Source organism: Saccopteryx bilineata, chromosome 5 (assembly GCF_036850765.1).
Source record: "Saccopteryx bilineata isolate mSacBil1 chromosome 5, mSacBil1_pri_phased_curated, whole genome shotgun sequence".
In the NCBI taxonomy this organism is placed as follows: Eukaryota; Metazoa; Chordata; class Mammalia; order Chiroptera; family Emballonuridae; genus Saccopteryx; species Saccopteryx bilineata.
In genome coordinates, this window is record NC_089494.1 from 105140133 (window position 1) to 105153338 (window position 13206).

Sequence of the window (13206 nt, forward strand, 5' to 3'; positions counted from 1 at the left end):
AGGGCAGAGGCAGCAGCCATGGCAGGGACCAGGGAACCTGTCCCCTGCCTCCTCCGCTAGGCCTCAAAGGGTTTGCTTTTCACATGGTCCCCGGGTGGGGGCGGTGGGCACAAGGTAGTGGAAGCAGCTGCACCCGCAGAGGCGGGCCAGGAGAGCTAGGCTCTCTCGGAACCCGACCTAACGGAGGGCTGGCAGCACCCGCACCTCAGCGGGGCCCTGGCTGCAGCACCGACGGCTCGGCGGGGAAGGCCACCTTCTTACACACATCACTCCCCTGCCTGTCTCCTTCTCCGTTAGCGCTACCGGTTGGCCGGCGGGGGAGGGGAGCAAGACGCGTTATTCCCGCGGATCTGTAGGGGGAGGGGAGGGCATCTCTTACCCGCGTTACTGAGGAGGAGGAGGAGGAGGCGGTTGGAGCACAGCGCGGCGGGGCGACGGCGGGGCTGGGTGGGTGCAAGTAAGAGTCTTACGAAAGGGAATTAACCCCATCACCAGCTCCGACACCGGCTCCAGCGGCAGCCGCGGCTGGCAGAATCCCGCCCCTTCCCACCACGCACTAATCCCGCCTATTTGTTCTTGTTGAGAAGCAGTTGACAAATTACAGGCTTTACATCTTCGAAGTGACATGAGAATAAGCCAATCACATTTAGGAAAACGGCCTTCTCCCACCTCTATATCCCCTCTTAGGCCGTGGGAGGGCCGTGGCAAGTCTTCCTCCACCCTCAAGGGAAAAAGAACCAATCGGTAGTTAGTATCCGCCCTTGAAGGATGCAAAGGGTAACCAATGGTAAAACCAAGAGGACAGCCATTTTGCCCACTTGAAAAAGAGCCACTTTTTCCCACGAGTTGGAGCTTGAGGTGGGGGTAGTTCTGGGAGTTTACACTGACGTATAAAAAAAAGCCATTTTTTTCAAGGCGTATTTATAATGCTTTCTAGGAATAAAGGAAAATTTTCATCACCCATGTGGGGAGAAGATAGGGATGCTGCTTAAAGGCTTGGCTCCTCCCCTTATCGGTAACGGGTTCTTAGCCAAACACCTGGTTTCTCCAGCCCAACGCGGGTGATTGCTTTTTTTAGGTCTGGAGCAGACTACATTTCCCAATTGCCTTGTTCCTGCCCACATCCTTTTCTCGGCTTACTTCTAGCCTCGGCCTGACGGGAATTGTAGTTTTTAGGAAGCGCCCATGCCGCCTTGTTGTAAAGAGAAGGGACAGACTTTTGAATAATTTGGAGTTTGGGGAGGAGAGCTCTAGACTCTATTCTAGAGGTTGTGGTGAATCCTTCCCGTCGCTGTAACAGAAGAGTGGAGAGAAAGAAGAGCAAGCTAGTCAGAGCACATTTTTCTCAAGACACCACAGGGGTCTGTAGATTCCTGGTATATGAACTCCGGTTACTTCCAGTTTGTCCCTTTGAAGTCACTTCCGCCTTTGGGCGGACGCAAAGCAAACCCGTGGCGGGAGTTGGAGATTCTACAGCGAATACAGGTAGATGTGGCCGTCTGGGAGTGCGGTGGCGGGCAATTCAATAGTTCCTTGATGAGAGATAGGATATTAAATGGAATTTAATTGCATTTTTAAGAAAGTGGGTGAGCCTGACCTGGCGCAATGGATAAGGCGTCCACCTGTAATGCTGAGGTCGCGGTGAAACCCAGCAAGGCACATGGAGGAAGCAACTACTACGCCTTGATGCTTCTGCTCCCCCACCCCCACCCCTCACCCCTTCTCTCCCTCTCTTTCGCTTTCTCTCTCTCTCTCTTCATCATCCCTAAAATCAATAGGTAAAATCTTTAAAAAAATTTTTCAAGAAAGAGGGGGTAACCTAGGATGTGGGTAGTTCCCTAGTCCGTTTGCCATTCTCTACCCACCCTTCAAGCCCAGAGTCCTATTTATCTTGTTTTTTGACTTGCTCACTCTTAGATAGCCCCTATATATTTGTTGTGGGCCCCTCGAATGCCTTTAAGCCGCTCTCGGTGCGCATGACTTCACGTTATCAGTTTGACTAAAAACAACCGGCCCTGGGCTTGCAAGTTCTGAGCTAATTCCTCCCAGTTTTAGAAACTTCTGAAGGCGGGTTCGAAGGAGAAAAGCTACAGAAGCACTCAGGATTGATACTCAAAAATAAGGGACTTTACCTTTGTTATTGTTGAGTAAAGCATACATCAAGCAAGTGGCGACAGGTGCCACCTATATACGTATAATACACCAATGAATAAAGACATTTAAATATTTCAGAGCCCATTGCCTAAGTTTAGTACTTTAGACCCTGGTTTATGCCCCCCCCCCCCCGTGGATTCAAAATTGAATGTGTTTTTTGCTGTTCTACCTTCCCTTTAAGAAAGTTACTTTGGGAAACAGAATGAAGGAGACAGGGGAGTTATCAGAGGCCTTTCCTCCCCAAGACTAATGGCTTTCATTCTTATACTCACTTCTTTATCATTATCACTGAGACTTTCTCAGATAAATTCTAACAGTTTTCCCCATGATCTCCCTGAACTTACTTTTATAAATAATATTGTGAATATTTAATGATTACACTGTATTTGGAACTATATCAGTCTGAGGATAAAGCAGTGCCAAACGACAAGCTCCTTTCTTGTCCAAAAGTAGTGAGGAAGACACAGGCCAAAGAAAATTAGTGGTATTGTTACTTGTTCTTTTTTAATCTCTCTAAATTAAGTCATGTTTTCTTTTTTTTTTTTTACGTCATGTTTTGTGCATTATTCCGCCACCTCTTGCCATCCTACCTGTGAATTAAAGTAAGCATATTTCCCCCTCCTCCCCCCCTTTTTTTTAACTGAAGCACTGACAGGCTTTGTTCAATACTCATGAGTGGTGTTTATGCACCAACTGGATGATAAATTCTATAGTTAATGTTTCTAGATATAGGGATGTAACCATCCTTTTCAGCCAAACAGTGTTGTTGGGTCCATCAGACATAGCATTGTCTCTTCTCTTGTTTTTAATGCAGTTGGAATTTTTAGTATAATGTAGCAGTATAGGCTTCTATAGATACTTAGTTCTTTTGTAAGCTCTTTCAGTGTAAATTAAGTTAAATAGTTATACAGCTATAATTTTATTGATTGTTTTCTCTGAGCCAGAAATGATGTTAAGTGCTTTAAGTACATATTCCCTGAAATATTCTGCAAGTATTGTTACTTGATGTTTGATAGTTGAAGTTGGAAGTGCTCGCTTGGGTAGCACATATACTAATATAGTTGAATTAATTGGGGCTCAATGAAGTTCAATAAGACTTTAAGGTCGATTTAATCAGTAAATTTTGGAGCTGAGATTCAAATCCAGGTCTGTCTCATTCCTGAGCTATTGACTACTACTCATCATACCTCTCAAGTATTTGTTAATCTCCCAATATATGCCTGACACATAATGAGAGAGAAATGTAAAATGCCACCCCAGGATTCTGGAAGCAATGGTGGCAGTCACTTTCTCTTTTGAACTATCCTTTGCTATTTATAAAATATATATTCACTGTATTTAAAAACACAGGAAAATATGAAGAAGAAAATAAAGATACTCTGTAATTGTACTACCCAGAAATATCATTATTACATTTTAGTGAATAGCCTGGCAGGTATCTCCCTTTTATAGGTACAGACATGTATGAATGGCATCATACTACTTTGCTTTTTTGCAAATTTTTTAACTTTATAAGAGTTTATTTGAGCCAGACTGACAAAATGTGCTGGGGAACAAGATCTCAAATGCTGCCTTGTAAACTTTTTTTTTTTAACTCAACAAGAGTCTGTGAATATAACAATATATATCAATATTACCTTTTTTTTTTTCTTTTTCCAAGTGAGAAGAAGGGAGATAGACTTCCACATGCACCCTGACCAGGATCCACCCAACAACCCCCATCTTGGGCAGATGCTCTGCCATCTGGGGCCATGCTTGCAACTTAGCTATTTTTAGTGCCTGAGGCAGAAGCTCCATGGAGTCATCCTCAGCACCCAGGGCTGATGCGCTCTTACCAATTGAACCATGGCTGTGGGAGGGGAAGAAAGAGAGAATGAGAGAGAAAGGGATAAGAGGTGTAGAGAAGCAGATGGGTGCTTCTCCTGTGTACCCTGACCAGGAATTGCACCAAGGACATCCACATACCAGGCCGATGCTCTACCACTGAGCCAATCGGCCAGGGCCAATAATATTATTTTTGATGGCTATCTGGTATTTCATTCTATATCTCTAACATAATCAGTTCCTAGGTAATGGATATTTACATTATTTTCAATGAACTTCTTTTTCACTGTGGTAAAAAAACCCATAAAATTTATTATCTTTACCATTTTTAAGTGTATGATACCGTCATGTTAAGTATATGCACCTCTCATGCAACAGATTTATGGAACTTTTTCATCTTACAAAACTGAAACTCTGTGCTCATTGAATAACAACTCTCCTTTTACCTCCCCACAGCTTCTGGCAGCCATCATTCTACTTTCTGTTTCTAAGAGTTTAACTACTCTAGATACCTCATCTAAACAGAATCATGCAGTATTTGGCCTTTTGTGACTGGTTTATTTTACTTAGCATTATGTCCTCAAGGTTCACCCATGTTGTAGCATATAACAGGATTTCTTTCTTTTTTTAAGGCTGAATAATTGTTCATTGTATATATATATGGTACATTTTATTTATCCATTCATCTGCCCATGGATATTTAGATTACTTCTGCCTTTTGGCTATTATGAATAATGCTGCAGTGAATATGGGAATGCAAATATCTCTTTAAGATTTTCAAGTTCAGCCTGACCAGGCAGTGGCGCAGTGAATAGAGCGTCGGGCTGGGACATGGAGGACCCAGGTTCGAAACGCTGAGGTCACCACCTTGAGCACGGGCTCATCTGGTTTGAAGAAGGCTCACCAGGTTGAGCCCAAAGGTCACTGGCTTGAGCAAGGGGTCACTCTGTCTGCTGTAGCCCCCGGTCAAGGCACATATGAGAAAGCAATCAATGAACAACTAAGAATTGTTGTTCTTAGTTGCAACAAAGAATTGATGCTTCTCATCTTTTTCCCTTCTGTATGTCTGTCGGTCCCTATCTGTCTCTCTCTCTCTCTGTCTCTCTCTGTTCCTGTCACACATGTGCGCACACACACACACACACACACACACAGATTTTCAAGTTTGGATATATACCCCAAAATTAGGTTGTTGGATTAGTTGTTAACTTTTCAAAGCAATATTGTTGTAAGCTCCACCTTTGTATGCTTATCTGAATAAACCTGCAATGTGTGCGTTGGACTGATGCTACAACCAACTGTGCTATCCCATCCAGCCAGGGCTATAGTTACTTTTTATACAGATACTTGCATTTGATAGGTGGCTTCTGGTAGAACCTAATAATTTTTGAATGCTGATTTACAATTTATAACTATCACACTGTACTGCATAACCTTCTCTAAGTACTTCAAATTCAACATGTTACCTTAATCTGTTTTTCTTTTATTTATTCTCTAATTCACTTATTTGGTGAAGAAGTATTTTTTGAGCTTCTACCAAGAGAAGTACCGGGTAATGGTCACAATGAGGGGCTCTAGGCTGCCTAGATTTGATTCTTGGTTCTGCCATGTACTCCTTGGGTGACTGTGGGCAGATTAGTTAACAATTTGTGCTTTGGTTTTCTTATGTAAAATTGAGATAAGACAATACCTATGTCGCAAGCTATGTGAGGATTAAATGACTTAATAAGTGTAAAACACATAAAATAGTGCCTGGTACATGGTATGTGTGTGCTCATTTTTGTCAATATAATTTCTATTGACATGGCTAATGCTAGAGTACTGAAATAAAGCTACAATAAACAAAACAGTCGATGGCCCTTGACTTTATGAAGACATTCTGATAGGAGGGTCAAATTTCAAGCAAACAGATTCAAAAATTGCCCATTACAACAAGTGCTTTGAGGAAATCAGCTGATATTAAGGAAAATGTGAGGGTGTCCAGTTGGAAGCTATTGTGATATTCCAGTTGACCAGTGATACTTTGGGATAAGTGATGGCAAAAGAACTGGAAAGAAACAGATTCATTTGAAATCTGTTTGGGACTAATTAATAATAACTGGATTTAATTTGGTGGTTAAGGGAGATGGAGAAATCAAGAATGAGCCCGGGGCCCTGGCCGGTTGGCTCAGCGGTAGAGCGTCGGCCTGGCGTGTGGGGGCCCCGGGTTCGATTCCCGGCCAGGGCTCATAGGAGAAGGGCCCATTTGCTTCTCCACACCCCCCCCCCTTCCTCTCTGTCTCTCTCTTCCCCTCCTGCAGCCGAGGCTCCATTGGAGCAAAGATGGCCCAGGCGCTGGGGATGGCTCCTTGGCCTCTGCCCCAGGCGCTGGAGTGGCTCTGGTTGCGACAGAGCAACCCCCCCGGAGGGGCAGAGCATCGCCCCCTGGTGGGCAGAGCGTCACCCCTGGTGGGCGTGCCGGGTGGATCTCGGTCGGGCGCATGCGGGAGTCTGTCTGTCTCTACCCGTTTCCAGCTTCAGAAAAATACCAAAAAAAAAAAAAAATGAGCCCGGGGTGATAGTCTGAATAACTTGATTGCACTGTGACTTAGATATTGGGCAGGGAGCATGCAAATTTGGTGGAGAAATCAAGATAATTGGTTTTGGACATTTAGGCTAGAAATGTCTGGCCCTGGCTGGTTGGGTCAGTGGATAGATCATCAGCCTGTTGTGCAGACATCCTGGGTTTTATCCCCAGTCAGGGCACACATGAGAAGCAACCATCTGCTTTTCTTCCTCTCCCTCTTCCCCTTCTCTTTCTCTTGCCCTCCCACAGCCAATGGCTTGATTGGTTCAATCAGTGGCCTCAGGCACGAAGGATAGCTCAGATGGTCTGAGCTTCAACCTCAGGTGCTCCGTTGATTTAAGTATCACCCCAGATGGGATTGCCAGGTGCATGCTGGGCAGAGAGAGAGAGAGAGAGAGGAAGGAGTGGGGGAAGGGTGGAGAAGCAGATGGGTGCTTCTACTGTGTGCCCTGACCGGGGATCAAACCTGGGACCTCCACATGCCAGGCCTACGCTCTACCGCTGAGCCAACTGGCCAGGGCCCTTCCTAGAATATTTTTATCTTGATTCTTCATTTGCAAATTCCACTCTTTCTTTAGTTTCAATTTAAGAGTTACATCAAGGCCCTGATCAGCTGGCTCAGCAGTAGAGCGTAGGCCTGGCATGTGGAGGTCCCGGGTTCGATCCCCAGTCAGGGCACACAGGAGAAGTGCCCATCTGCTTCTCCACCCTTCCCCCACTCCTTCCTCTCTATCCCTCTCTTCCCCTCCCACAGCCAAAGCTCCATTGGAGCAAAGTTGGCCCTGCGCTGAGGACGGCTCCATGGCCTCTGCCTCAGGGGCTGGAATGGCTTCAGTGGTAACAGAGCAATGCCCCAGATGGGCAGAACATCGCCCCCTGGTGGGCATGCTGGGTGATCCTGGTTGGGCATATGTGGGAGTCTGGCTCTCTGCCTCCTTGCTTTTCACTTTAGAAAAATGCAAAAAAAAAAAAAAAGTTACATCAAATATTTAGACAAGCTCTACTATATACTAGGCACTTTTTCTCCTAAGTGAAGACTTCTTTGATTGCTTGCTCTGTTACACAGAGTCAACACTCCCCCTTATGTACAGTAGTTTTATATATATTCTTTTCAGAGCACTTTCTACATTGTGTTGCAGTTGTTTATAACTCATATCTGTCCTAGATTGGGCTGGGAGGTGAGGATACAATGGGACAAATTTATCTTTATTTACCTGGTACCTCCTGCAATGCCTGGTACAGTACATAATAGGCACTCGATAATTATTTGCTGGATAAGTGATTTTAAGAGGCCATTGTGACCTCTTATAATGTTACACATCTGCCTCTTCCATAATGGTCCTTGAGCCTTAGAGGGAACTTTTTGGGTGTTCAATTTATAGGGAGAGACCACAGCATTGGTAGAAGAAGCAGTAGGCTAGGATACATCTATGCTAGGTAATGATCAGAGCAAACCATAGCCAGTCTGAATATATAAGCTGTTTCCATCTTAATAGCCCACCAACCTTTCTAAAAGTAAACTGGTATGTATACACTGACTTAAACCTTTTTTGCTAAATCTCTGAATTAAATCCTCAACATCTGTAATGATTAAAGAGACATGACCATTTATTATAACTGTTAGTTTCTTGATAATTTAGAAAGATGATTAAGTCTGAGTCTTCTGTTGTTAATGTACATTGGTTACAACTGACTTGTTGCATCAGATGAACCTACCATATTTCCCCATGTATAAGACGATCCCATGTATAAGACACACCTTAATTTTGGGGCCCAAAATTTGAAAAAAAAAGTCTTACATAAAGTTATTGAACTCAAGTTTTATTCATCATAAAATTTATACAACTCCTCATCACTGTCAAATGCAAATAAGCCTGACCTGTGGTGGCACAGTGGATAAAGCATTGACCTGGAACACTGAGGTCACCGGTTCAAAACCCTGGGCTTGCCTGGTCAAGGCACATATGGGAGTTGATGCTTCCTGCTCCTCCCCCCTTACTCTCTCTCTCTCTCTCTCTCTCTCTCATTCTAACTCTCCTCTCTAAAATGAATTAAAAAAAAATCTTCATTGTATAAGACACACCCAGTTTTTAGACCCCCAATTTTTCAGATAAAGGTGCGTCCTATACCTGGGGAAATACGGTATATGGCTGAACTATGTGAGACATTTTTTATTTTAACATAATTTTCAGACATTAGAAAGATGGTATAAATGGGAAAGGGCTTTGAAAAATTATTTTGAATATTAAATAAAACATTTATGAACTATTAATTAGATTATATCACTACATATTTTTCAATACCTATTTGAATCATTAGGGAACCAGCCATGCCATAATTTTAGTTCAATTAAAAATTTTCTAAACATTTTCATACTATTTTAGATTTCTTTAATATTCATATTTAAATATATTTTATTTGTGACTCTTAAAACAAATTTTTAATGTTAAAGTGACTTTAGTTTTATTGTGTATTTTTACAGATATAGTGCCTGATCTTCATATATAGTCTTCATAAAATAAATTATGTAAATTGCAATGTGACCCCAAGTTAACAGATTTTTTTTTTTTCTTGGAGTGTTTGTTAAAATTTTTTAAAAATATTTTTTCATGACTGAGCAAGAGAGGGGAAGGGGGAGAGAGAGAAAAGCCTCAACTCGTTCCACTTAATTTTCCATTTAGTTGTATACTCATTGGTTGGTTCTTATATGTGCCCCTACCAGGGATCAAAGCCTTGATCTCGGTATATTGGTAAGATGCTTCAATCACTGTGCCACCCAACCACTGGCATCCCTTCATTCTTAAAATAGAATCCAAAATCCAAATCAAGGCCTCTGTGATTCAATAATTGCCTATCTTAAGAGCTTCATCTCATATCATTGTTTCAACCACATTGGCTTCCTTTTCTGCTGCCAGAGAACTTCTCATCTCAGGACTTTTGCTGATGCTGTCGGCCTAGAATGCTCTTCCTAATTTGACCCTGGCTGTCTCTTTCCCATCCTTTAGGCCAGTGGTAGTCAACCTGGTCCCTACCGCCCGCTAGTGGGCGTTCCAGCTTTCATGGTGGGCGGTAGCGGAGCAACCAAAGTATAAATAAAAAGATAGATTTAACTATAGTAAGTTGTTTTATAAAGATTTATTCTGCCAAACTTAGCAAAAATCCGGCATAAAGTACTGGTAAGTAATTATTATTATATGCTTTAACTTGCTGTAACTCTGCTTTATAAATTTTATGAAGTAAAGTTACTTCCCTACTTTATAAATCACCATTACTGTGGAACCAGTGGGTGGTTAGAAAATTTTACTACTAACAGAGATACAAAAGTGGGCAGTAGGTATAAAAAGGTTGACTACCCCTGCTTTAGACTGTAGACCAAGCATCACTTAAGAAAGGCTTTCCGTGGTTAACCTACCTTAAGTGGACATTAATTACCCTCTTAAGTTTTTTTATATTTGTACTATCCTGTAATTAACCATCTTGTTTGTTTATTTTATTTTTAGTCTCCCCTCAAACATAAACTCTGAGGATATGGTCCTGGCTTCTCTAGATTATGGCATATAGTACCTACTTTTTAATTAAGAAATACTTGTTGAATTTTTAAGATATTTAGACATTGACCCTGGCCAGTTGGCTCAGCAGTAGAGCGTTGGCCTGGCGTGCGGGGGACCCAGGTTCGATTCCCAGTCAGGGCACATAGGAGAAGCGCCCATTTGCTTCTCCACCCCCCCCCTTCCTCTCTGTCTCTCTCTTCCCCTCCCGCAGCCAAGGCTCCATTGGAGCAAAGATGGCCCCGGGCGCTGGGGATGGCTCCTTGGCTTTTCCCCCAGGCGCTAGAGTGGCTCTGGTCATGGCAGAGCGACACCCCAGAGGGGCAGAGCGACACCCCCTGGTGGGCAGAGCATCGCCCCTGGTGGGCGTGCCGGGTGGATCTCGGTCGGGCGCATGCGGGAGTCTGTCTGACTGTCTCTCCCTGTTTCCAGTTTCAGGAAAAAAAAAAAAAAAAAAAGATATTTAGACATTGAACACAGAGGTTGATTACTTTTTTTGAGGGGAAGGGGAACTTAAATTTATATAAGTCTGCAAGTAATTGAGAAAAAAAGCAAATTTATTTTAAAGGTGGAATGAGACTGTATATAAACTGTTGACTAGGTATAATCTAAATACAAAGTATTATTATTAGAGAAACTTAATAGTTTAGTGATTTATAGGATTTTTTTCTTGCAGAGGTCTAAGAACTCATAGATTTGAAGTGCTCCTGTGGTAGAAAAATAAAGTTATACCTGTGCAAACCCAGTAGTGAGGATGGTGCTAATCTGGCAGAGTTTATACTTTGGATTCAACTGATTTAAAACGATTTATTTTTATATTTAAAAATCAATCTCATTTAATAATAATTTTTAGTTAATTTAATTATTGTAAATTTGGAGTTAATGTCTTTGTATTTTATAATTTTTAAAATGCAGTTTTATCCTGATCTTAGAAAATATGGTGTGATATAAAAAGGTACATCTATAAATTATGAAAGGATTCATCTTTCTAAAGCAAATTTGTCTTTTTTAAAATATTATTCAGTTGGTAAAAATTTAGTTGATGCAACTTTTCAATAATTATATTTATTGCTTAAAATAAGGTTATGGCTATATAATGGCCCAGTTAGAAATACAAATTAAATAGAGGATGCTGAGTTTTTAGATTGTTGGTTAAGTAATTCCTTTTGGACTTAGTGCTTTGAATTTTTTTAATAGCTTATTTGAGGAACATGATTTAGTTTATGTAGATAGTTTATCAAGGCTACTGATAAGTATGTTAATATTATTTATTTATATTTAACTCTCTAATACACTTACTAATATCTATTTCCCCAACCCCTTTCCTTTTGTGATTTTTTTTAATTTTAGGATCATCATGCCCAGAGTTCATAAGTTAAAAATGCCTCTTACCTCTCAGATTTCTTGTTTGACAAGTGAATCTTGTAAACAGCTGGACTTTTTGCCTGACAAACTAAGAGCAAAGCTGCTTCCTTTTCAGAAAGATGGCATCACTTTTGCCCTTAGAAGAGATGGCAGGTAAGGTACTTTCTTTCAAGACATGCTAAAAACGTTTAATCCCTGGCAAGTGTATAAAGAGCAAAGCTGTGTGCAAAGCTGTGTGTGTGTGTACATAGTCTTGTTAATTTTTTTACTGGATCATGAAATAATAACTTCAAGATATATCTTATTTTGCCTTCAATCATGAATGATATTTGATTGGCATACAGCTCTACTTTGATACCTATTTTTTTCTTGGCACTTTGAAAGTTGTAGTCTGCTCTCTCTGGTTTCCTTGGTTGCCATTAGAAAGGGTGCTCCCGTCACAAAATATTCCCCTACTGGTGACTTATTAATTTCAAAGAGAAAAATTACAAAATGGTAGTATTGCCAGTAGCAGGACACCTACAGGCATAATGTGATGCACAGGAGGTGTACAGCGTTCTTCAGTGGTGTTCTTCCTGGACATACTTGACCTGATCATCATAAGGAAGCAGTCAGGCCAGTTCAGAATGTGGGACATTTTTTCAGGACATCTAACTCGAACTCTTCGAGTGATTCAGTGTCATGAAAAACAGGAAATTGGTAAGAATGTTCTAAACTGAGAGGTAACTAAGAGTTAGAACATCTGAAAGTAATGCATAAACTTTGACTAGGTCCTGATAAGTACAAAGATAAACTTCAGAGAACATTTTTTGGGATACCTGGGAAAATTTCATCTGGACTCTGTTAGAGCAATGTTATTGAATTAATGGTGATTATCTTAGATGTGCAAATGGTATTGTAGCTGAATAGAAGAATGTTCTTCTTCCTGGGATGATAAAGAATTTTGGGGAGAAGAATCCTTTTAGCTATAGCCTACTTTCTACATTTTCCCCAAAGGGAAGGACATATAGAAAACTTTGATTGGGTCAGCCCAATGTTAACAGAGTGAATTTGGTGAGTGGTATAAATGTGTTCATTGTATTCTTTCTTTTTTAAAACTATTTATTGATTTTCTAGACAGAGGAAGGGAGAGAGAGAGAGAGAGAGAGAGAGAGATCAATTTGTTGTTTTGTGTGTTTACACATTCATTGGTTGATTCTTGTATGTGCCCTGACCAGGGATTGAACCCACAACCTCGGTATATCAGGACAACACTTTAACCAACTAAGCTATCCAGCCAGGGCGGATTCATTGTATTATTCCTTTAGGCTTTTCTTTGAGTTTGAAAATTTTCCAAAACAAAACAAAAACGCAACAAAGGAATCACTAATTTTCATTTTCATTGTTTTGTAGAACATCTATCTTTTATCTATATCAGATTTTAAGATTTTTCTCTGTCTTTGGAATTCTGCATTTTCACTATAGTTTATTTAGTATGTTTTTTTAAAATCCTCTTTAGGGGCCTGACCTGTGGTGGCGCAGTGGATAAAGCGTCGACCTGGAATGCTGAGGTCGCCGGTTCAAAACCCTGGGCTTGCCTGGTCAAGGCACATATGGGAGTTGATGCTTCCTGCTCCTCCCCTGTTCTCTCTCTATCTATCCCTCTCTCTCTCTCTCTCTCTCTCTCTCATCTCTCTCTAATAAAAATGAATAAATAAAATCTAAAAAAGTAAATAAATAAAAAAATTAAAAAACAACAAAAATCCTCTT

The 13206-nt window shown here is 41.2% G+C and overlaps 1 protein-coding gene across 2 annotated transcripts in view; it reads left to right on the forward strand.

The window, feature by feature from the left end:
* Positions 1–1244: 1244 nt before the first annotated feature.
* The window catches only part of ZRANB3 (zinc finger RANBP2-type containing 3), a 249890-nt gene continuing 237928 nt past the window's right edge, over positions 1245–13206 (forward strand). The window contains exons 1-2 of one of the 2 annotated variants that reach the window (XM_066279993.1): positions 1245–1485; positions 11443–11610. In XM_066279993.1, the coding sequence (XP_066136090.1) occupies positions 11450–11610 (161 nt within the window). In that variant the 5' untranslated portion in view covers positions 1245–1485; positions 11443–11449. The remainder of the gene's footprint in view (positions 1486–11442; positions 11611–13206) is intronic. The other variant, XM_066279995.1, reaches the window with a different exon arrangement.